The sequence below is a fragment of the Chamaea fasciata genome, unplaced genomic scaffold (genome assembly GCF_029207755.1).
Source record: "Chamaea fasciata isolate MVZ Bird 193981 ecotype frontalis unplaced genomic scaffold, bChaFas1.0.hap1 SCAF_4, whole genome shotgun sequence".
NCBI classification, from domain to species: Eukaryota; Metazoa; Chordata; class Aves; order Passeriformes; family Sylviidae; genus Chamaea; species Chamaea fasciata.
In genome coordinates, this window is record NW_027094089.1 from 19,999,235 (window position 1) to 20,024,229 (window position 24,995).

General features: G+C 41.9%; 1 protein-coding gene across 1 annotated transcript in view; it reads right to left on the bottom strand.

Moving 5' to 3' along the window:
* Window positions 1-24,995, bottom strand: part of CCBE1 (collagen and calcium binding EGF domains 1) — a 94,159-nt gene that overhangs the window by 11,059 nt on the left and 58,105 nt on the right. The window contains exons 3-5 of the mRNA XM_066181023.1: window positions 10,249-10,301; window positions 4,909-5,043; window positions 3,950-4,087 (exon numbers count right to left, since the gene is read on the bottom strand). Of these exons, the coding sequence (XP_066037120.1) occupies window positions 3,950-4,087; window positions 4,909-5,043; window positions 10,249-10,301 (326 nt within the window). The remainder of the gene's footprint in view (window positions 1-3,949; window positions 4,088-4,908; window positions 5,044-10,248; window positions 10,302-24,995) is intronic.

A 24,995-nucleotide genomic window follows, 5' to 3' on the forward strand; every position in this document is an offset into this window, starting at 1 on the left:
GCATTAAGACAACTATTAGTACTGAACTGGTTGGAATATTGGGACACAAGGGGTTGTTTTTTTCCCCAGTCATGAACTGCCTGTTCTCATGGCTGCACTCCAAGAGCCTTACAATATTACGCATATTATTTACCGCTTTTATGGCAGCAATCACACACCGCTGTTTGAGATTCCCAGCCCTTTCCCCAGCACAACTTTTGTACCTGATTGGCTTTCTGTGCAGTGTTCAGATGGCTCAAAGATTTAAGTCCAGATGATAGTACTTGGTGTCTTCCAATGGACTCTACACAGCACAGAGTAGAATTTCACCAAATTTCAGCAATGCTGGATCCAAGACTATTTAGCCACAAGACCTCCCAGAGGAACTCCAGCATTTTTGTGAAGGCACTGGAATATGCTGTTTTCCTTCTTCTCTCCTATATTCCTAATACTAATCATTTTGCCTTTGATTCTCTAAAGCCTCTTTGCCCATAAACCTTTCTCTTGTAGATGAAATAATCCGCATCATGCAGGGCTTTTTTTCTTTAAGAAGGAATTTATGTGCTGTAATTAAGACACCACTTTAGACTTCTCTAAAATAAAATTGCTCTTGACCACAAGTCAGTTTCGCAGAGTTCTTCCTTCCTCTTCAATTTTTCATCTTCCTTTAGAAAAAACCAGTGTCTTGACATGCCCATTTTTGGACCTGTGTAGGAGTTGCAGATGAATGTATATGAAGCCATTAGAAAAAAAACCAAACTTTTTTTCCTTTCTTTTTCAAAGGCCAATAAAATCTGGATTTTATACTAGTCTCAACAAAAATTTCTTTTAGTAGCTTTCTCACCAAATGAATTCTATCATTGTCTTAAGAAATGTAGCTGAAAGCAGCACACAGTCATGGGGAGAAACTGCCAGAGCCTCTGCTATTGGAAACCTAATGCAATCCCACCAGAATCTGTGGAATTATATGCAGATTAAGAAGTGGTGAATTTGGCCCCATGTTTTATTATAAAACCCAGTTTATCTTCCAGAAGGATGTGACACATGGGTCTGATGAGTACAGATGAAACAGAGTTGTAACAATCCATGGAGATGGATGCTGGAGGGATCAGCTAATGTTTGGGAAATGTCATACCAGTGAGATTTCTGCAAAGCTGTCTGGATTGATTTGTCGGAGGAAGAAGTCCAAGACTGTTGTATGAGCAAGCATGAGCTGCATCCCAGGAGAGAGGTAGAATCTCCCTAACTCATACCAGACAGAGGTGATGATTTGCCCAGGGAAGGAGTCATCTATCAAACATTCGCTCTACCCCCATCCAACCCCTGTTTCAGGACCAAACAACGAGTAAAGCCAGAAAAAAGTGTAAAGCCAGAAGTCACCTAGGACAGGCCAACAGAGGCAAAAGGCCATTAGACTGAGCCTCCCACGCATGGTGCTGAAACCAAGGTCACCTACCAAGGTCAGCTGGGCCAGCACTGAGCAAGGCACTTACATAACTTGTTGCCATTGCACAGACCTGCACAAGGAAGCCGAAATTATTTTGAAGAAGGATTAAAGCAGTCCCATTTTATAAAGGTTCTCAGAATACAAAGTCTAGCTCACGCATGATAGGAGTCCTTTAATCTTGATGAGACGCTGGTGAACCCTGTGGTACCTATTGCTAAGAGATGTGCTTGGGGGAGTGATAGGTTTTCTTTGTGTATGGGCTCGGAGGCCGCGCCTTGCTGGAAGAGGAGGACATGCTGGCAGGGGAGAGCTCTGCAGGAGCTCTGCTGCAGGCGGTCTTCGCATGGAGGCTCTTGAGCTAATCATCTGTGTTGTATTATCTGGGCTCTGCCTGCTGAGATGGTTTCATCTGCCTGCTTCTGCATGGGTAGCTGTATTGTCTTCATCAAATGGGACTGTGGATGCAAGAAAAAATGCTCCTTCTTCTTGTGTCCACTAACGAACCCAAAGCTCTCTGACAAGCCACTTACAGAGCCAAAAAAAGTCACCACATTACAGCCATTTACAGAGCCAAAAAGATGTCCGAATTGCATCCTTCAGGCATGGAATGATGAAAACATGGCTGTATCTCCCAAAAAACATGCTTCCTCCTTAGAAGCGGGGGAGGATGCACGTGTTTTTGCCTCTCACACTAAATTGTAAAATAAAATGTGAGTGTTCCAGCTACGATGAAAAGCAAATGATGTGTATATTACGCAGCCGCTCCAGCACGGCTGCGGTGCAGGGCTGGGGCTGGCCGCGGGGTGGAGCGTCGCTACAGCTGGTTCCTTACACAGCCTTTTCCCTCGGAATGAGTTACGAACAAGACTCCTCATCTTCATTAGAGGTCTGAAAATTCGTAACATTTATGTGGAGTACAGCGAGGTAACTGACCAGAAAACAGAACGCATCCTTCTTTACCTCGCACAGCTGACTTGGGAGATACCTGGAGAGATGGTGGGTATTTCAGTCCAGATTATTTGCTAGAACCGACATTTTTATGTGCTGTGCACATTCAGTGTAAAAATGGTGGTTTTCAAACAGTAGAATCATTTCCATAGCCCTGAATATTTTCAGTGGTTGGTTACCCTGAATGCTTTGGACATTACCGTACCAAGAAATTTGAACTACCCAGGGGAAAGGTTTTTTAAAAAAACCCTATTTGTAAGGGGATTATCTAGGTTATATATCTTTCCTTTCACACACACACACACACACAGTCTGATAAGGAAAAAAATTTAAAACTACAAGGAACAACTAAAGTTAATGGAGTGGCTCCTGTTACACATTTTCAGATGGAAAATCAAAATTATAAATTGCTCTGGCCATCCAGTGGGAATTGGATAATTGGATCACCCTGTGGTACCACATTCAGGCATTAATTGATTAACCTGTGGTAGGTCACCATGCATCAAAAGTTGTTTTTTGGGTTTTTTTGGGGTTTTTTTGGGGTTTTTTTTTTTGGGTGGTTTTTTGGTGTTTTTTTTTTGTTTTTTTTTTTTTTTTTTTTTTTTTTGTTTTGTTTTGTTTTGTTTTGTTTGTTCGTTTTTTTTTTCCAGAGAGCTCTTCTCTTCCTCCTTTCTTTTTAAATTTTCATATCAATATTTAATCTGCAGCATTCTAAATGCTGTAATTTAATAACTGGGATGAGGTCAAAACCTTTAAAATCAGTTGTACACAGCACATGTAAACACTTTGAAACAACAGTAAAATGCAAGAACAAGCCCTTACATTTACTCCTTTTCCTTCACATTTCTTTTTCAAAAAAGAAAATCTAAAAAAAAAAAAGAAAAGAAAAGAAAAATAAATCTGACCCCAGCCACAGGACACACAAACTAATTGCAGGTCAGCAGCATTTGGTCTTAGTCAATGTAATTTAGAAACTGATTTAAGCTAGGCTTGGAAAATGTGTTGGACTCCCAAGCACACATTTTCTGAGCCTCTAAGGGCCAAGGGATATTAGCCATCCAACCCACGGACATTTGCTAATTTCAAATGTGGGCGTGTAAATACAAATTAAAGTTACAGAAATTATTTAATTAACAGGTGAAATCAGTGCAATTTTTAAAGGCTCATCAACTGGTAAGATTTTTTTCTTATGTCTCCTTAGCCCTGGACCACAAAAAATTTATAGTCCAGGCTGGTATTGGAGCAAACTACGGCTTTTAGCAACTGGATCCAGCAGGAATGATCTAAGTGAACCTGTAATGGTAAATTTCATTATTTAGCTGTTCTGCCTCCCTAGGAGAAGATGCCTTCTATATCCTTAGTGTACCTGTACACTGGAGGAGAGATTTTGGCAGGGCTGCTCCACAGGTGCTCAGGTGCCCAGCAAACAGCCTGGCTGCCCCAGGAGCATCAGCTACATCCCAGTTTCAGACCCCCAGCTCCAAGTGTAGGCATCAGGAGCAATTCCTCTTTGTGACAGACCAACCCTTTAGACATCCATTTGGCCCAGGACATTTAATCTGCGCGAGCACCTGCCTTTATCTCCTTTGGTGCATGTCCTGCCATCCTCCTCCCGGACATAGCCTTCGTGGCACTCGCATCTGTAGCTGCCCACGGTGTTGACACAGATGTGAGAGCACAGAGTCCCATTGCTCGTGGCACACTCATCAATATCTGGAGAGAAGCAGAAATTAAAAATGTCCTGTAGCTGGAGGTTTTAGACCTCCAACACAATAAAAGACTTCCTTTAGAGGTAAAAAGAATTTGTGGTTAAACAAACAAGTAATTGCAGCACTGCAATTGCAATTGCAGCTGGAGCCTTTGGTCTGGAGCTCTGGGCAAGCTCCACTATTATTATTATTATTATTATTATTATTATTATTATTATTATTATTAGCATCATCATCATCATCATCATCATCATCATCATCATCATCATCATCATCATCATCATCATCATCACACTTGCCATTTCATCAGTGAACATTGCTTGACAGTCACCCTGCACTGAAAATCTCACAAGCAAAACTCAATCCTGCAAACCTTGGCTCCCTGGCATGGCAAACTACACAGGGCAGGGCAGGGCAGGGCAGGGCAGGGTAGGACTAGCCACAGCAGGACCACATGTAAATGATCAGTCCTGAATTGCATACTGGCCATCTGAATCAAACCCCAAGGATTAGTTTTAGTAGTTAGGCCTGGCAATAATGCTTCAATATTCAGCAAATATGGCTCACAACCTGCAGGAGGAATTAAAGGAAAAACCACATCAGCCCAACACTTCAAAGTGTTTGGGTGTGTATGTCTTATTGTGGGAAATACCACCTAATAATTCCAGGGGAACCTAGATCTCTCAATTCTTAACATAGTTATCCCCCACATTTCTTCTGTGATAAGACTGAGACTAAGAAAGGTTTCAGAATTCAAACTGACTCTTAGAAGACCCAAGGAAGCAGGATGAATCAATAACCAGGGAGGAGCTCAGCTCTACCCACCCAGGCAGTAAGGCTTCTCTCTGTTCCTGTGCCTCTCCCGATCATAGCGGTATCCAGGATAGCAAGTGCATAAGACTCGCCCAAAATTGTCTGTGCACTGCTGTTCACAGGGAGCTTCGGCACAGACATCATAGTCTAAGGGGGAGACAAAAATGTGGTTAGGAAAAAGACCAAAGTCAGTAGTATATTGGATGATACTTAGATTGCAAACATTTCACCTCTCTGATAATTAATATAAAGTTGAATTACCTTGTTTTTAAGGACTGAAGGAACCTAGATATAAAACATTCATGAGACATAAGCAAAGGAATATATTAAAATTGTATTTGCTATTCACAACATTACAGCAGTTAGACTATTTGTTAGAGCTGTATTTTAAGCAAGGGTAACTTTTGCAGTTGGCAGATTTTAGGAATGCTTTTCACAGAAAAATTACCTAAAACTTTCTTTTAGTTTTCTTCAACAGATTTTTAAGTCTGATAGCAACATTTCCTGCACAGAATACTGTGAAAAACCATGAGGTTAACCGCTAAAGCAAAAATCTATCACAAGGAAAAGTTAATTACATCAAATGTTAATTGTTCAAAGAGCAATTCTTCTAGCAAAAAGTGAATTGTTACAAACCCGTCATGTCTCTTGATAGCTGCAGTGTGCAAATCAGGGTATGTCAGTGAAATCCCCAAAGACTGAAATCCCTGTTTGAAACCCAAAGGAGGGAAAATCTGTTTCCAATTTTGCTGCTGTGTAGCAGCAGAACTGAAGCCTCAGGGATGGACATCAGACCACAATAGGGTTTGACCCACATCCCTGTCCTGTCAGGGGCTGGATATGGTCCCTGGCATGATGCTGGTGGCAGGGCTGGGGGAGAAGGACAGCTCCCAGCTATGGGTGTGAGGGTTTTGCAGCATCGTGGGGAACATCTGCCAGGAGGCACTGGGAGCTGAAGCAGCATCTGGTCTCAAAACCAGCTCAGGCACAGCCTGCCTAAAGCAGGTTTCACACCAAAGCAAGTTGCAGTTTCTGAGACCATTTCAGAGAACATCACCCTCCTGGGAGCATCCAGGTGGCTGTGGCAATCCACTGAGTGTGTGCTGGGGGCCACAGCAGAAATATCACAGCAGAAATATCACAGCAGAAATATCCAGACCAAACATGTCCAAACAAAATCTAAGTGTTTCAAGTAAGTTCCCAGCAAAGCAGTTTTTCCATATACAGAATTAAAACTCATTATTGACTCACCCTAATGACTAGCAGATACTGTGGGTACGATGGTTGTTCCAAACAGTTTAAATGAGCTAAGAGATGGTAAAGCAAATGAAAACACATTTTCTGTACCAAGTATATAGACCCATGCATGGCACTGGGGTTAAAAGTGACAGTGCCCCAAAATACAGAAAAGCATAAAATGGGACTTAAGAAGATGCTGTATGTCACACCAGAAACCCTTAGAAAAAAACGTACATTTGTAGTAGACATCCTACTGTAATAGTGCCAAGCGTTCTGTTTGTCACCTCCTGAATAATGGGCATCCTTTCTTTCCTTCTTGCTTCACAGCTTGAAGTCTGCACACAGTGCTGTGGTGGTGAATGGCAATGCTAGGACCCCCTGCAGTAACCAGGGTCCAACAGTGCAGTCATGAAAGGAGAACATAACTCTTGCCTTCAAACTGTTCAGTCTGGGGGTTGTTTGGACTCTTTAGGTGATGCTGGGCTGTAAACTTCTGTTACATTTGGCACTACTATATAGTTCCAACTATAAAGCATTGCTGGAGTTTTTCCTGGGCGTGTTTGCAATTTTCATTTCCCACTGAAACAAAATCAGAGTAAGAACAGGATGGTATGTCTAGCATGGAGGTGAACGTGCTGCTCCAGTGTACCTGCTCAGGTGTGGGACTTGGCCTGTGCCATGTTCAGCCATTCAGAGCAGAGGTAAAACAAGCTCTGGCCTCCTTGTGTTTCCATGAATAGACATGCCCTAACAAAATCAGAAAAAACAATGCTGGAAGGGGCCATTGCCCATCACAAGCAGGAACAGCTATGCATGTACCTTTCCTAATTTTCTTTTTCCCTAAGGGATGGATATGGCACATCTTGTAGACTAGTCCAAAGATGAAATATCCTTGCAGGCAGAAAGCATTTTACTCATATCGAATCCAAACTCCCCTTACAGCCACTTAGGCCCATTTATTTTTGTCCTCTTCTCCTTGGCCATAAAGAACAGTTTACCTTCCCCCTTGCAGCAACTTTTCACATACCTAAAAGCTCTTATCATGTCTCCCTTCAGCCTCCTTTTTTCTAGACTAAACAAAAGACAGTTCTTTTTATCCATCTGTTGCCATATTTAATGCAACCAGTCTTTGAACATGGTGTTTATGTCCACCTCAGCACAGCTCCATCATGTCCATTACTTCACACATCATGCTATTTACTTTCACACAAAGCTGGGGAAGGGTCCAGGAAGTAGAAATATCCCTGATGGTAGTCCCATAGAATCAACCTAGATCACACAATTGTTGTAGGCAGGTCCCAGGTCCCAGAGCTGTATCCCCAGGGCTTTGGTCCCAGGTAACATAACTTCCCTAGAAACAGCTCTCACAGCTGAGATGAAATTAGGCAAAAGCTGCTGCACAAGCTATGTATGCTCTGCAGAACTGAAGATGAGCATTCCCTCCTGTGTTCAAACCCTTTGTTTGCCAGCTCAGCCCAAGAAATGTGGTTTGAGGATGAATCAAAACCATACAATGAGGATCAGGCTGTTCCAGACCTTAGGAAAATGCAAAAGCCAAAGCAGAATAACAAATGTCTCTATATAAGTTTCAATGAACTCCGAAATAATGACAGCATGGAAAGTTGTACAAAGGAAATTTTTGAAACAACGTTAGTTAGGAAAGAGCAGATATGATTATAGTTCGCCTGTAATAGAGTATTTTACTCTGAATTCTTCCACAGCCAGCTCAGGAAACAAACCAACAGTAGGAAGGGTGGTCTCCAAAATAAACCGCTCCATACTGCATCTGTCTCTTCTTCACTCTGTGATGCCAGGACCCAAGACTGGACTTGGCTGGAGCTGTGAGTTTTCACAACAAAGAAAAAGGGGATCACACAGGAGAAAAAGGTGAGGAGCTGTGGTTTTTTTTATCCACTTTGCTGAACAGGTGGAGCAGGAAGACATACTATGGAGAGACACATGGAAGTAACTCCACTCAGTGTTTCCTGAGGATCATTGCACCCTGGTCCTGGAAGCCACACTGAGAAAGTGAGTACAAAGCAAATGAAATGCAGAAACTAGAGGCATAGACTTGTACTGTACTACACTGATTTCTGTTCCTTTTCAAGGGCAGTTGAAAAATAACAGGATGAAAACCAGTAAGGGACATGAAAAAAGCCACAAGCCTTTGGGAGTCTGTTTAAGGAACAGCTGTCCCAGAAGGAGATTGGTGTGTTCCCAGGCAGCTATAAAAGGGTGGACAAGAGAGGATCTATCCCTCTGTCAACCCTCCTCCCTGCAGCCACTGCTAAATCACAGAGAAGACAGGGCTGGAACTACTCCTCACAGTTTCAGCATGCCAGTACTGGATTAAAAGGTGCAGATGTGCTCTAATAAACTCACATCTGTAATACATTTATGTGGCTGTTTGGAGATATGAATTTCATGCAGCTACTCTGTCAAGATTATGCCAAAACAATGTGTGAAGAGCCAAGTGATGTCTTGTAACAGAGTAAGTGAAACAAATACTTCAGTAAATCATATTTCTTGTCCCTATACTAAGGGCCTGATATTGTCTCAGATGTTATAGCAATTGTTGTGGCCTCTGAAGTTCCAGGCAAAATACAGATAAAGCTGAAAAAGGGGAATGAAGAAACAAAGGGAAAGATGCCACAGCCAGCAGAAAATTGAATTAGGGGCAGAAACTCTCATGTTACTGAAATACAGTTAAAAGACAGTACTAGCCAAAGTCAGTGGGCACATAATAAAAGCTGCTTTCATAATCACTTAACAACTCAAGAGATGAAAATTAGAAGCTAAATTAATAAATCGCCATGGCTCTCATTTTATTTTTGCTCCTATTAATTCTCCTGATGTATCCATTATATTCAGTGAATAGTCAGTACATAAAAATCTTAAATCCATAGGAAAGCTGGAGGCCAGACTGTAAAGTCCTGGCTTCTTTCCACCCTGAAAGGATTCAGGACTTCTGCCTCCAATACACACAACTGCCTCCTCCAAGTGTGTGTCACACTGGACCTGTCACCCACATTGCCCGTGACATGCTGAGTCAAAACTCACAGCAAAACCATGGGATGAGGAACTATGTGTGAGCACCAGTTTCACCCAGACCCTATGCAGCTCCTCCAGGCACAGTCATCATGAGCTGTTTCCCTCTTTTTTTCCTCCCTGCCCCCACCCCCACCAATCCACCAATTGTTTTAATGTTTCTAGCCAGCAGCAAAGAAGACTCAAATTGAAAACAACAACAGCAACAAACCCACAACAAATCCACCAGTATTAGAGTTTGGGTTATAATCCTTTTTGGCTGGACACTGTAACTCAAAACTCACTGATTCTCCAGTATGTTAATTTGTCGCTTTTTTTTTGAAACAACACAGTCACAAACTAGGAAAATTCTCAGACTGAAGCAAAGCTTTCCATATACCATCAAATAGAAGAATGTGTTGCCATAGATCAACTTTTTAACTTATGCTTTGTAAAAAAAATATTTATTGACATGTCGTCTCTGGGCATTTGCTCCTGCCCGGCAGCTCCTGTGGTCCAACAGCTTCAGAGCCAGTTTCATCCAAATCAGATCAGTTTTTACTACTGCATGAACTATGCTGATTAAATCTGCATCTTTCTTTGCCCCTGGTGACAAGGAAGCCATGCCCATGGGAAATTAAAGACAGGACTACTCACCTGCTCACCATCTCCCTGTGCACTGACAAGTCAAGTCAGCTGTACCAGATCCAAGGGATAAATGGGAAAGCCATCATCCAGCAAAGGTGTTCTGCTGGGTGCAAAGAGTACTCCCAACCACCCAGCCAAGGGCAGAACACGTTCCTCTGTCTGCAGTGCAGCAGGTCATGGCACAAGATCTGTGCAGCCACATGTACTTAGGGGAGGATCAAGGCTTGGCATGCTAAGCCGAACTTTTGGAAGTTGTTGATATTTTTATTTTCTCTACAATTTCTGGGAAACAGTTCCTCCCCACACTGATACATGAGATATGGTCAAGCCTGTGCTTACATCAGGTTGCTCTTCCAAACAGACAATGTGGAGAAGAGGGCAGATGGGGAAAGACAAATGCTTGGAGATATGATATGTAAGAACAGTGAAATCACATACCTTCAGGGATGCACTGTCCAAGAACAAACTTATAACCCTTACAGCATTTTTTCCTGAAAAACAATAAAATAAACAAATGAACAAATAAATAAATGTATTCTTTATATATAGTTTGGTGCTGCCTTTATAAACATCCATAAGTGGATTCTGGATGTGATGAACCATGTCAGATGAGGATCCTGAGCAGCTGGAGTTCAGCGTTACAGAATACAACAGGGTAATGCACCTGGCCCAGGAGGGATTTCACATGGCAGCATGTCCAGCCAGCTCAGGAGCCTGGGGCAGAGTACCCCAACACTGACCCACTCAACATCCCAAGTAATTTCCAAAAATCTTGCTCTTTTGTGTTGTCTGGATGTGGTCTGAACAGCTCAGTGTTGTCCAAATACACAACTCAGGTCATCATTTTCGTGGTACAGTGACTGGTGTTTTCAAATATCTGTCATTACCATGTGAACCAGGCGGAAGGAGTAAGTCTCAATGAAGAGTATGCATATATATAATTATTATATATATTATTTTATATTATACAATAAATATTATCAGTCCTTTCCCATCTTTTAATAAACCTGGAGGAGGTAAATTAAATACATTGGGTATTTCAGCTGGAGAAAGGGGGAGTATCTTATATAGTCTGAGGGACAAAACTGCAGTGTAGACTCAATAGGATCAGACACTTTTTATGTGCCTATGATATGAACAGTTTGAATGCTGAGAAATTACTGTTTCTGACAAACGGGCCTGTAATGACATTTAGGCATCCAGCTAAACCTGCTGGTTTTCTCTCTAGACAGCAAACCACATTAAGTCACCAAGGCTCCCAGCAGCACTCAGGAGCCTTTACAAATGACTCTGTCCCTTATCATCCTGAGAGTCTCTCACTACAGGGACCTGGTGACTTTCAAAGGGTCCCATGTTGGTGACTACTACGACTGCTGAAATAGAAAAAAGCTGCTGTTCAGTAAATTATCACATCAAGTATACATGAATATGAGGGAAAAAATCCCCCAGTATTTTACAAATTCAGTTATTTCACGCTTTGTGAACGTGCTGAAGTATCTCTCAAACTGGGAAACCATTCTTTCTGTCTTTTCCTTTGATTCAATAGCTAATGCAGAAGAGTGTAAAGCCATGTCAGTCAATGACACGAAACTCCCCTGGACAATGTGTAGCCATCACAAATCATCATAATGTTGAATTTAAATCAACTATCAGTTGCAATTTATGACTTAAAACAAACAATGCATTTCTACAGTGTAAAAACAAACTTTGGCTCCATATTTTACCCTCTTCCAAAGATTAGCTGGAATATAAATTATGCTTAATGAGTGTTGAACATCTGAAGAGGAAGCCTTGCTTTGTTATGCAAACAGTGGTGCCTCATTAGACTTCTCTCCAAACACTGCTGTGAAGTTTTATCTGCAAGACAAACAAATGCAGGAGGAATGAGTTCAAAGGTGCATTGGGGAGGCTGTTCATATGCTGCAAGCCCTGCTGATGGCTTTCCAAGTGCACATTGATCTCCTCCTGTCAGCAGAAGAAGAGAGGCTTGCTTGTAGCTGCTCCTCAGAGGAAGATAGAGCCCAGCCTGAGAGGGCTGGGAGATGAGCAAGGAGAAGAGGACATCCTTGCCATGAGATGCTGACCTGTGAGGTCGTGCCAGCCAGAGCTAACCAGACACAGGGAGCAGCAATTTCCATAATTTGTACCCTTCTCCATGGAGTTCCTGCCTTATTTTCAGGTTCAGGACCAATAAGACCTGTGTCAACAGATGATGTGATAACCTGCTCCTGGGTAAGTGGTCACATGCTGGGAACTTTGCAGGAGCTGCCTCTCTCCTCTCAGCTTGTCTGGTGATGGCCTTTGGCTGGACTCATTGGCTTTCTTGTGGCTAGAGTGAGGTTTTATCTGCCACACTGGATTCTCCTGAAAGCCAAACCACTTGCCCTGATCAAATCCTTCTCCCACAGCCATACATTGAGAACCCACCACATGCCAAGTTACAGCCATTAAACTCTGCCCTGGCACCCTGATATCCTCCCAAAGCAATCACAGCCTTGTGCTTTAGCTTTTACTTAAAACAGCCAGAAAACAATGTTTCCCTGCCTGATATCCAAGTGTTTGCTGAAATCCTTCTCTTCAGCAACTTCTTGCAGCAATGAATTCCACAATGGGATGAGATGGTTTTGAGAAATGATTTCCATTTTTTCAGTCTCCCTCTAAATTTTTTGTTTGAATTTTCCCAAGCCTTATGGATGATGAGACTTTGAAATATTTTCTCTAAATACGTGAAGATTCTTCTGCATTGTGAAAATTTTAAATCATACTTAATGAAGTGTTTAGAATAGGGATGCCCTTCAGGTCACATTCCAGAAACCAATTCCCTATGATAATCTCTCCCCAGCTGAAAGTTAGAGATCTCTGCATTAGTGCAGCCTGTACTCAACAGCACTCTTATCAACATGATTTTGCCAGGGAAACTGCTACTTTAGGGTTAATGCAAAGGAAATACAGTACAATACCTGTTTCTCTAAACATTGCATTGCAACCCTGGGATTCCTGCATGCTTTAGCTTTCTACATTCTTAAACTGAAATCTGTCAAAATGATGGACACATAAGCATTAGCAAAGGCATTTTAATAGCAACACTCATTTTCAGACATCCAGGTCCAGGCTGACATTTCTAATCAACGTTGCACAGCAGCAATCTTGTTGTACATAATGAAAGGTAAGAAGGGGTTCCTACTGATAATTTTAGCTTCTGGATAACTTTCAGCAAGGTGGTTGCTATGCAGCTGTACTTGTGGCCATGCATGAAACACAAACACACGGCTGTGTAAGAAACTCCACCATTTAAACCTGGATCTCTGGGGAAATTAGGTTGATTCAGTGACCTGAAATCTGGTTTACAAAGGATGAAGGTTCTGAAAGACGTTTATCTGTTACAGCTTTTAATGGGGTACTTCACCAATTAAAAACACAGTAACTTTTGATTCTCATGCAATTTTACTCAGGAACAAGAACAAGCCCAAACTAGCAGGGAGTTTGGGGCACCATGGTTTTGATTAATGCAACATCCAGATTTTGTGGTTGTAAGAAAGTCCATAACGATAGGGACATCCCTAAAGTCAAGCCACCCCTTTTTTTTCTGGTGGGTAGCTGCTGGAGTAGCAGGGACATATTGTGCTCCTCCCTTCTGCTCTGCAGGTCGATATGCTTCTGGATCACTGAATGCCAGAAGATGTGATTTAGGGTCAAACTTTTGATACTAATAAATATATCCATGACTAGGCAAGTGGCAGATGTGTCTTTTTTTTCAGGATTTGTGGCCCGTTACCTTGCAAACTGTGAAAGGAGCTGAGCTTTTCAGGAGCTCCCCTGTGCCCCACCACCCTTAGGCCCCTCAGAGTGCCCAATATAAAGGGGTGCATCACCACAGCACCCCTGCCCCATTCTGCAAAACAGTAGCTGCTTGATAGCATAGCCTCAGACGGGCTGGATGAGAGGCAAGATGGGAGGAATGCGGCTTAATTAAGCCACTGCTTTATTAAGTTAGCTTATCTGGCAGCTATCAGCAGTAACTCATCCAGCAAGGACCATGGGTTTTTTTCCCCCCATAATTGCTTCCACCTGGTGCAGAGCTGCCATCACCCCAGCCCACCTCCTGCTCTGCACGGGACACCGCAGCGTCACCAGAGACACCAACCACCGCAGGCTGAACCCAGAAAATAAATACTCTGTATGAGAGGGGAGGGAGTCACTCAGGGTCCTACAGCTGCTGAAAATCTTCAGAAATGCAAACAATAACAGGATAAACATTTAAAATTATAATTAACCTGCATCTGTCTGCAGCAACATGGCAGATAACAACAGCTGCTGGGTGCATTCATTGAGCTTTTGGAGAGGCAGCCCTAACACTCTGCCATGAGTCATGCTGAAAAAGATACAAGATGATTGTTTAGTGATTGAAAAAAGGGAACGCAAAGGGGAAATGCAAAGGGAAGAAGAAAAAGAAAAGTTTTATACTGGTTTCAGACTAAACATAGTATGTTAAGGAAGCTCTTGCTAAATATGTCAAAAGTAGAAAGAGTCTGCTCTAAGAAATATTTGCCTCCTGGGAGAAAAGCAGACACAGAAATCTCTATGCTGAGCCCAAAAATGAGTTTTTAGAATGAAATATTGCCCTTACTTTATCCCTAAAATGCTGACAGACAACCAGTCTCCAGGCTGACTCCTCCCAGACAGAGGTAGTTCAAGAAGAGGAACCTTGCCTCCCATTCCCTGGGGCTAGGAGAGCACACATGGACAGTTTCTAGAGCTCAGCTGAGGCCTGAAGTCATGCCACTGGAAGATGCAGCAACTCCATAGGTGGTCAGGCAGGACAAATCCCTCCTCTCCAAAACACTCTTTCCAACCTGTGAATGTGAGATCAGCTACAAGTTAGGGGGATATGTTTAAGGTTTTATGCAGATTTAAGCAGATCAGCACTGTTTTTTGAAGTTGGTGCTGGTAGAAGGCAACAATAATACATTCAAGAAAAGTCTTTAATAAAAAGACAATTTCCTATTGGGAGAGAACTTTTTTTTTAATACCAGACTTCTTCAGTCTAAATCATGACTTAAATTCAGAAGAGCTTGTGCTATGTTCTGAAGACCTGAGTTAGCAAAGGCCATGGCATGGTGTTTTTAATTGCACAACGGGTCTTTGTAAGATCCCTCTCCTTATTGTTCCTGCCCGGTGACTTTTTTAATCACCCTGGCTTTGAGAAATACATGACATAGCAAAAACGCAAATATGAAATACAGAAATTAATGTACAAAAAATAATTAAGCATCTATAAATGCAAGCCAGCAAGGTACACTTAAAACACTGGCCTAACAAAATCAACCAGCAAAGTCACTTTTCATCTATATGAAATCCAAATGAGCAACAGGTTTGTCTGCCAAAGCATGGACAGACAAAGCCCATCTGCAGCACAAGTGCAGCAGATCAGTAGCTGTGCACAGTTTCTCTGTAATTCACAGGGAGAGAAGATTTATGTCAACATGGTGTAAAACTGAAGCAATGCACTTTATTTTTGTTTGCCTGTCCGTGGGACACATACCGAAATCTTGAGTAAGAGGGGATGGCCTTCCTGCAGACACTTGCTCAGCGTACACTTTGCCATGATTTCCAGTCTTAGTCCTTTTTCAGTTTTGTAAAGAGATAATTTATGTTCACACTGGGTGTAATGCAAAGTCCAAGGACAGCCCAAGCCCTTCCTGTAATCATCCCAGTTGAAGGCAAATAACCCAAATACACTGAAGTCTTCCAATGCTGCAGCACCTATGACTGCTGTATGTACCTGTGTGCCTCTTTATTTCTCTTAACTGACTGATCAGAGCAGGATTTGCCTGAACAGTCCTGGGGAACTCAGATCTCTGAGATCAAATCACTGCAACTTACTTGCTGATTTCTGCAGAAGTAAAATTTTCAGCGGTAAAAGCATTGCCTGAGTCTACGTCTTGTTTTTTGTAAGCTATTAAAGTCAAATAAATTTGCCCAAATATAATGGTTTTCTTTCTCTTAGGGGGAAAAAAAATAAAAGCGCCCTGCTGTCTGCTCATTTGCTCAACTTTGGCAATTAAGACAGATACCAGAAATGAAATCACATTCCAGTCATTGCTAATGGGAAGGTTTTGATAAGATTCACAGTTCCTGGACTCCTCTTGTGTGAATGCAAGCCAGGGATCAGATCCTCCCCAGGCAAAAGCCACATACCTCTCTTGACTCTAAGGGAGTGTGCCAGTGCTTATCCTGGGAGACCCTGACTGATGCTCTTGAAAGCTTTCAGACACGCTCCTTGGCTGTTCCTTGCTGTTAACTGACCCCTCCCCTCCTCGAAGTGCTGTTTCATGTCATCTTTTTATGGCCAAAGGGATTTTATGATGGTGGAGAATAAACTGTAGTTCCTTCTTCTCAGAAGAGACCTTCCAAACCAATATGATGGTTTACAGGCCCTGCAGAGCACAATATTTGTGAATGCTTGAAGCTTGTTCCTCTAAAATAGAGAATAAAAATACTTTGAGGTGTGGAAGAAGCCCTCTACCCCACATGGTTATCAGTGGGGTTTGGAGGTGCTGACCTGCATGAAACTGAAAGATGCACAAAAAACCCCCTCACAGCTCTCACAAATTTAGCCACCAATAAAAAAGTCTATTCTTTTTGCAGGATGCCCTGGGCCTCTCTTCTCCGTGGGCACAGTGCAGGATGCCTCTCCCAGTGGGGTTTGTGGTTTTGCCTATGTAAATGAGATGTGGTGAGGTATTCAGTAGAGGTTTCAAACAACATCAAGTCAGACAGACGATTCCCCCAACATATCCCCCTGCATCAACAGATCAGCACTCCCAGGAGACCATAATTTTGGGACATTTTTAGGGCTTCAGGATGTAGAGAAAGGGGTTGTTGTGAAAACCCTGCAGGAAGCCACAGCAGAAAAAGTTTTTCATGAGCTTCTGCTCACTGCAGAAAGAAGTGGCAACTAAACCTCAGCTTGATATCTCTCTTTAGGGCAGGAAAAAAGGGACCTTTGGAAATGTTTCCTGTGATCTTCCCTTTCAGTGTGTAGTGTAACAAAAAGATACTATTGGGATTGCCACATGAGCCACTCAGACCATGGTTCCATGCTTTTGGGGAAGCCATGGCACTGTGCAGCAGGGCCAGAACCAGTGTTTTCTCTTGTTGGCTCCGGGCCCACTCAGACCCTCGAGGCGGCAAACACATTGACCAAGCACAGGCTAACCAGCATCTTTTACTGCAGTGCAGACCAGCTGGCAGTACTGGTAACCATCTGGGCCCCTGTCTCACTTAGCCTACCAGTGTCCAAAAATGACCAAATAAAGGTCTGCCTGAGAATGTCCCCTAAGCAAAGAAGAAAATGCTCAGCAGGAATATGTTAAGCAACTTCAAAAAGATAATGACCTTGACTGCCACTGGAAAAGCCATTTGTTGGATATTTTACATGCGTGTAAACATCATCCTCGAAATCACATTTGAGATTCCTTCAATGCTAGACTGTACTTTCTTCTGCTCTTTCTTGGATTTTTTTTCTAGGTTATTTTTTTCCTTAACACAAGGGAATCCTCATGCAGTTCATCACTAGACAACACATCAAAAATAGCAGAATGATTAAATAAAAGGCTTTTGACTGTTTTCATCTGCTTAGACTCAGCCTTATATACATGCTGTCAGCTTTGTCTTGTTCTCTTTTCTAGAAAATTTCTTTTATTTTCAGGCATTATACCAACAAAATGATTTTGCTTAGTTTTGCAGGTGAAATTGGTATGGATTCTGCGGAATCAAGTCAATGTTTGACAGGTATGAAATCTGAGGGGAAGGAAAAAGGAATTTTATACAATGATAGCACTGTTTGCATTTAATAAAGGGTCTAATGAACTGGAAAAGTATAATGCATCCTCATAAATATATAGTCATTTCTATGAACAAGTAGCCCTCTAAATATCAATTTAAATGATCCAAGATTAAACCTGAGTTTTAAAATAATTCACTGCTTTGAGATCTAAAGCATGAGAATTGAGAAAAAGTCTTTTTTTCCACCATCTCTGACTTCCAATAGGAGGACTGTAAGCCAAATTTCCTTCCAAGTCTGTAAGTAGTATGTTTTGCTGACGGCACACATTCAATTATTTATCTAACCCAAGGTGAGCCAGAGTACAGGACTAATCACAGCACATCTGTCCTGTCTTGGATTTTTTTAAACTTCCATGACTCTTCATTTCATAGCTCCAATTTCCTACCAAGCATCCATGTGAGATGGAGAGTAATAAATTCCATTTCAAGAGGGAAGGCAGAGCCAGAGCAGTGCTGCGAGGAGCTGCACTCACGGGCTGGCTGCTGTGCTGGTGCTCGGTCACTGGAGTCAAACAGCAATAAATTGCTGGCAAGCGCTCAGACTTACTGAATCCAGTCCAATGCAGCTCTGTTTATATAGCATCTTTCATCAACAAGATCACAAAAATGCTGCATAAGCAATGTCTAATAAACTTCTTTCAATAAACAGCAAAAGGAAAGTGCCTTTTACGCACGCACACACAGAAAAACACATCACACAAATTGTGCCAGGAAGTCAGATCTCTGAAGCTGGATCTCCAAACAGGACATAAATCCCAATTAACCTTCAGAGACAAGCTAGTCACTCAGTCTACATTTACTTACTAGTGTGCTGATATTAAAGGGCCTGATTCTGGTTCTGCTGCAATCCCTGGCAGCTTTGCCAGGAACATGTGTCAGACTGGGAACAGGCTCAGACCAAGGCTCAGGATGTGGGTGAAGACATGCTCAGCTCTGAGGATGTGCTACAGTTGGACTTCTTGGAAGAATAGTTACAGATAATCACTCTGACATAAACTTGATTGAGTCTTGCTGACATCTGTCTTTGAAACAGATTTGGGATGTAACATGTATCACCGCTCCCATACTGCCCCACTGGGCACAACATCTATCTATACCTTAAACAATCCATCTACACCCTAGACACATGCTCAGATGCTTAATCCAGATATTTAATAGATCTTTTAATTTCTTCTTTGAGTGGTTTTTGAAATTCCACTTCAGGAAAAAGGTAAGTAAATAAGTCCAGCCAGGCTAACACTTCCAACTTAAATAGTCTAGAAGTGGGGAGAGCCAAACACAAAGCCTTCAGCTTTTAAGGAAGTCAAATAGCACGGAAAAAACACGTGAAGAGATACATCTTTGAGCACCTTACTCTCCACACTGGCTCTCCATGATGTCCGGATGACATTGTGGCTTCCAACACTTGGCTGGAAACTGACAGCATGAGGATGATGTCTGCATTTGGATACCCTGCCTCTCTGTGGAAAACTCATAGTGAAAGGACAAGAGGCATGCAGGGCACAGAAGTTTATGTAGATTGCTCCTGATAACTGGGACAGTGTGAAAATCTCAATGATCACTCTCCACACCATCTGTAGAGAAGGGGTATGCGATGACTTCTCTCTTCAGAGCACACTTTGTGCAAAAGGCACAGCAATCTAATTTTCTACATTGTGAATCGCATAAGGGTGCCTAACAAGTCCTTATGCCTGAGGATTTTTATCTTTCCAGAACTGGCCTAGAGTCACCAGGGCATGACCCTGCATCAGCACAGCCGAGGGGATTTTTCAAGGCAAGGTTGCAGCCAAGCAACAGAAACAAAACCTGCATAATTTTAGCAAAATAGATTCACAGCATAATTTAAGTGGCAAGGGACCTTTGGAAAGCTTGTGATCCAAGTGCACCTGACAGCCGAGAACTGCTCAGAGACTTGCCTAGAGGAGTGTTGAATGTCTTCAGGGATGGAGATTGCCTCACTACTCTGGGACCCTCTTCTGAGTGCTTAACCAGTTCACTGCCCATTTTCCCCTTTATGCCTGCTTAAAATGCCTCTACTGCAACCCATGGCTCTTGTCTCTTGTTGTGTTGCAGTGCACCTCTGAGGAAGGTCTGGCTTCATTGTCTCCACACCTCCATCATGCCTTCCCTGTAACTCCCCATTAGTTAGTGGGAGACATCAATTAAATTCACCCCTTAGCTCCCTCCTCTCCAGACTGAGCAAACACAGATATCCCTTGGGCTCTCTTTGAATACAAAGTATTCCAGCCCCTGGGCATCTTAGCTCCAGCTTATTGGTGAGTGTATGAAACTACACACGACCAAATCAAAAAGTAACACTAGCAGGTATTCTTTAAAAATACAAAAAAACCCAAACAAAACCAAAACAAACCAAAACAAGCAAAAAAAAAAAAGGATACAAACAAACAAAAACTAAAAACCAACCAAAACCCCAAACAAAACAAAACAAAAAACCAAAACAACAACAACAACAACAAGAGAGAGAGAAAGAGGTGATCTGCTAAATTGCAATGCAATAGCAGCTTGCTTTCGTCCCCTATCACTATTTTCTCTTCCCACTTAATTTCCATGATAGAAGTTTAAAAGAAGAAAAACTGACAAAAAAGATAGAAAAACTTGAATGAAATACAAACAATACTATTTCTTTCATTAAAATATTGTCAAACAGAAGAGTTGGCCAGATATCATCACTATCTATGCAACAAGAACCTAAAGTTGTTTTTTTTTAATATAATTTCAACATCAATAGCAGCAATGGAATTAAGTTCTTAGTGTAAGCCCTTGGAAATATCTACAAAGACACTTAAAAGATAATGTTTCAAGGTGTTTCACTGACCCAGATGTTTCTCTCTTTTTCTCCTCTGTTTTATTGTTCCCAGAGAAGACCTTATAAATGCTGGAACTGCTTATTAAGTATACAGACTTAATGAATTGGACAAGGGAAGATGAATTGGACAAGGGAAGAAATAATTCTTAACATAACATGTTCACAAGTCAGACCCATGTTTATTGTCAATGGAGATGATAGCAAAATACTCTCTATGCACAGAGTAGTCTCTGTTAGGACAGAATCTGTCTCCATGAACTATTTCCAGCATACTGAAAAGATTAATTTCTAAGACAACGCAGTATGAAAGTTTGTTGAATTATGTAGTGATGCTGTATCATGGCCCCAGTGCCAAAGTTTATTTTCAGGCCCACACATCTGCAGGTTATTTGTTGCAGGATGGGGTGGATGGAGTGAATCCTTAGACAATTTTCTAAGTAGGGAAGCATTACTGGAAGGAGAAGTTGTTTATATGGCATCACTGGGTGTGGCAGTGGTGTCGGAGCTGCCTGGATACCTGAGATTACTCCACTTTTGCTGCAGACAGTGGGAAGTTCACAAAGCAGCTTTTTGATGTGGCACTCAGCTCCTCTATTCAAAGTGGCAGGAGCAGGAATGCCATCCAGCCATGGGCTGCAGTGATTTTGGCATGGAGTGCAGTGCTCTCTCAAAGCCAGTGCATCCTGCTCTTTAATTTATAAGCAAATGAGTGGCACTATGACAGTTCTAAACATAAAAAGCAAAGCTATTTTCAGAAACTTCCCTACATGTCCCCACCACACTATGTCCTACACAGGGCTCAGCTTTCAATCCAGCCTGAGCCAGCCAATTGCCTGTTAGCCATGTGCTAATTGCATGAGACACCACACCATGCCCTAACTGATCAAACCACAGCCCCACTCCCAGATTTTATTGTCTAATTTAATGGGACTGGCATTGGCTGCTGGTCTTCTTTCTCATCCTGCTGCTGGAATATGGTTTTAGCTCTGAGTAACCTACAGAAGTTGAACACAAGACTTTCATGAGATGCTGAAATGCTATTGAGACAACTCATCCCCATTTCACTCTGTATTCTTGATATTTGCAGCCATGCTCCACTTGAAAGGCTCTCCTCCCCCCTAGTCCCCATTAACCCACTGCCTCAAAAACAGGGGTGAGGTCTTCTACCAAGCGTGACACCTCGGCAACCTGAGGCAGAAGGAGAAGAAGCACTTTGCTCTGGACAGCTATGAAACAGTGAGAGCAAAGAGGTAGAAATGAGCCAAAGGAAAGTGGACCTGCTGTGGAGCAAATCATTATTGCTGGGACAGAGACTTTTGTTGAAGGCAAAAACTTTTGGGATGCACAAGGGAGCTGAGAGGAATGGTCATCAACCCAAATCTGGACCCTCCCATCCTCAGATGGGCAGTGAAGATGTGGTCCTGAACCAGTGAGGGTGACTTGTGATGGAAGCATGGGGAGCCTCAAGGACGATGAATTCTGAGAGGAAGCCTGATAGCTTGCAGCATTTTGCAGTTGCCCACGTAGTAATTACACCTCCTATTAAAATGGGGTTGTGTTTTCAAATAGTGGTGCCTGCAGGCATACACCAAATTTGTATTACACGCTTTCCTAAAACCAGTGCACACTAGGGATTACTTTACTGGAGCTGGTGCAGCAGTACCAGTTCCAGGCAGCAATTCAGAGCTGCAAGGACTGGAGTGACTTGCATTTGAAGCATCAAAATGGGCTCAACATTTGGGCTCAGAAGTGAGAAAACCTGACACCAGAATGAGAACAGAGTAAGGGTTATTAACCAATTTGCCCAGGAAGATTGAGTAGACTCCTCAGTTTGCCTCATTTTATCAGGCTTCCCCTCCTTGCAGATCATCCTGGACAACTGTCCTGTGCACCAGCCCAATTGTGGCATTCAGTGGTTTTGTATGTGACTGCAAGGTCTTTTTAACTCACTTGGAAACGTTTGTTTTCTTCTAGTGATGGGACTCTGCTTTGTCTGTCTTATTTCCGTGACCCACAGTGAGGGCAAACATCCTGCTGGGTGTCAGTTTTAAGACATGCTTGCTGGTGGTCATGTTCTTGTTTGCCTGTGGGAATCCATCTCTCCCCATAACTCTGCCATGGACTTTTGGTGTTTCTCTCACAGTGTCACTTTTTTGTCAGCTAATTTGGTGGTCTAGGTCAGGCTGCTGTTTCTTGACAAGGCTCAGAGCCACATTTCTGGTTCTTTATTTACCATTAGTACATTTAGGGTATTACAGCATAAATATCTTGCTACTGTAATGCCTGTTCATACCTAGGAAATATGTGGAAGGATGGTCCTTGTGGGAAGGACCTGAACCTACCTGCACAGCCCTCACTGAAATGGCACCATAAACCTGAACATTTGGTGTTGTTAACACAAAAATTACACAATGGCTATATTATGTGCCTTCCTCTCTGCTAATGCTTTATTCTCTATACAGAGAATTTATTTAAGCTTCTTTTTCATGTCACAACAGTCATGGCTGAGAGGAGGCCCAGGAACAAACCATGGCCATAGGCAAGAGTCATCACCTTCATCTAAAGCAAGCCACCAGGGAAAGTCTGGGTGATTTCTTCCTATTAACTTATCCTCCTCTAATATGTTTCATGCTGTGTCATTATTAAACTTCCAGAAATTTTCAAGCTGATGTTGCACTTAAATAAGTAAATACAGAGTAACTGCTAAGGAAGTGTAGGAGATAAGAGAGCAGTGTATTTTTTCTGACTAGCTTGTCATGACTGATGTGACTGTGGGTGACAGTCACTTTGGCTCTCCATGTGTTAAATTAATTCCTCCTGGAAAATGCAAGTTATGTCCAAAAACCGGTCTTGCAGGTAAACATACTGAACACCCAAGGCATCTGTCTGTGCTAGCCTATAGAGACAATGCTAAATTTACACCTGAGGCTAAATCAGTATCAGTAAAAACAAGAATATAATTGCTAGATTCATACCTCAGAACATCCATTTTGTGTTTCTGTTACTCTTGGAATGTACGTTTTGTGTCAATTTGTACTGCTTCTGCATTACCACCAATTTACCTACATGTTATTCATATCGATACTTGTGTATTGTCTTTGAGTACACTGTTCACACCAGAATACTTTTATAGAGGTAGTATTTTATGCGGAATAAAACAAACTAGTTGTTTTCTTTCCTACTCTGTTCACGAGTTGGTTTTTATTTCTGAGACACTCCAAGGAAAAAAACCCAACATTTTTACAGTCTGAGATATCAGTCTGATTCTGTAAAGCTGTTTGAAAGCACTATAATGTAACTACAGCACTCAAATATATTTGAAATAAAGGTTTGGCATGTGGTGTAAAGCAGACTCCCCCAAACCCATGAGTGCAAACAGCAAAGTAAAATCAATATTGTGTCCATTCCTTGAGAAATTTCATCTCAGTATAGATTTTTTCCCCACCTTTTCTGCTAATGAAGTGCTTGTTCATCAATGTTACAACTCGATGGGCACAGTATGTATTATAGTCTCACCATCTGCACCATTTACATTCCCAAATGTGGAATCTCAGCCACATGTCTGACTTACCTCCAAGGTGTTGACTTCAGACATATGGTTTTATTTAAATGAATCACAATACTAACAGATATCCAGTATCTATTATCTGTCACAATTGCAGATAATAACTCAGAATAAATTTAACTTGAGCTTTTTATTGTTGCCCACATAGACACTTCCGTGGATGAATCTCCTGAACTGCAATAGTAAAAATCGAATGAAAGTTAAGGCAGAATGTTAAGCAGAATATTTCATTATAGATGAAGTTTCAGATTCTATTGCAAGCACAAGAAAAATGTGCAACCTTTAGTAGCATAGAGGTCCTGAAGCAATGTATGACACTGAAAAACAATTCAAAGCCAGGACATTAGGTAACCCCAAGGAGGCCTGTTGATTCCTTCAGTTCTGTTAATTCCTTTAAAGATCCAGCAAAACCCAGTGCACTGGTGCTCAGCAGTAATGGTTGCCATCTTGTGTGGAGAGGTTCATAACCTGAAAACAACATCACGCTCTCATGTTTGCTCACAGAACTTGAAGCTTCTACTCAGAACTTGTGTGGTGTTTACTGGCACAAAACCACCCTCTTGACATAAAATGTACATATTAGTTTAGAAAAGAGTCATGTTACATATTTAGCTCTGACTTGGATTTCTGGACCTTTCCACACTCCTAATTAGCACTGGTAGTAGTAATATGTTTTTACTTCCATGATGTTAACCACTAGGGGATGAATGCTGCAAATAGAAACTAAGTTCAACATAAAGAAAATTGATAGTTCCTTACTTATATTTTTTTTTTCACACTTCAATAATTCTATGATTCTAATTCCTTAGGTGTGCTACTAAATAAACGTCACTCTTTACCTTTCACAGAAGAAAAGTATTGGCAGTTACACTAGATTGACATTTAAATGTGCCAGTTGTGGACCATAATCCCAAATCCTTACGCAAACCCTGACCAGAACAATAA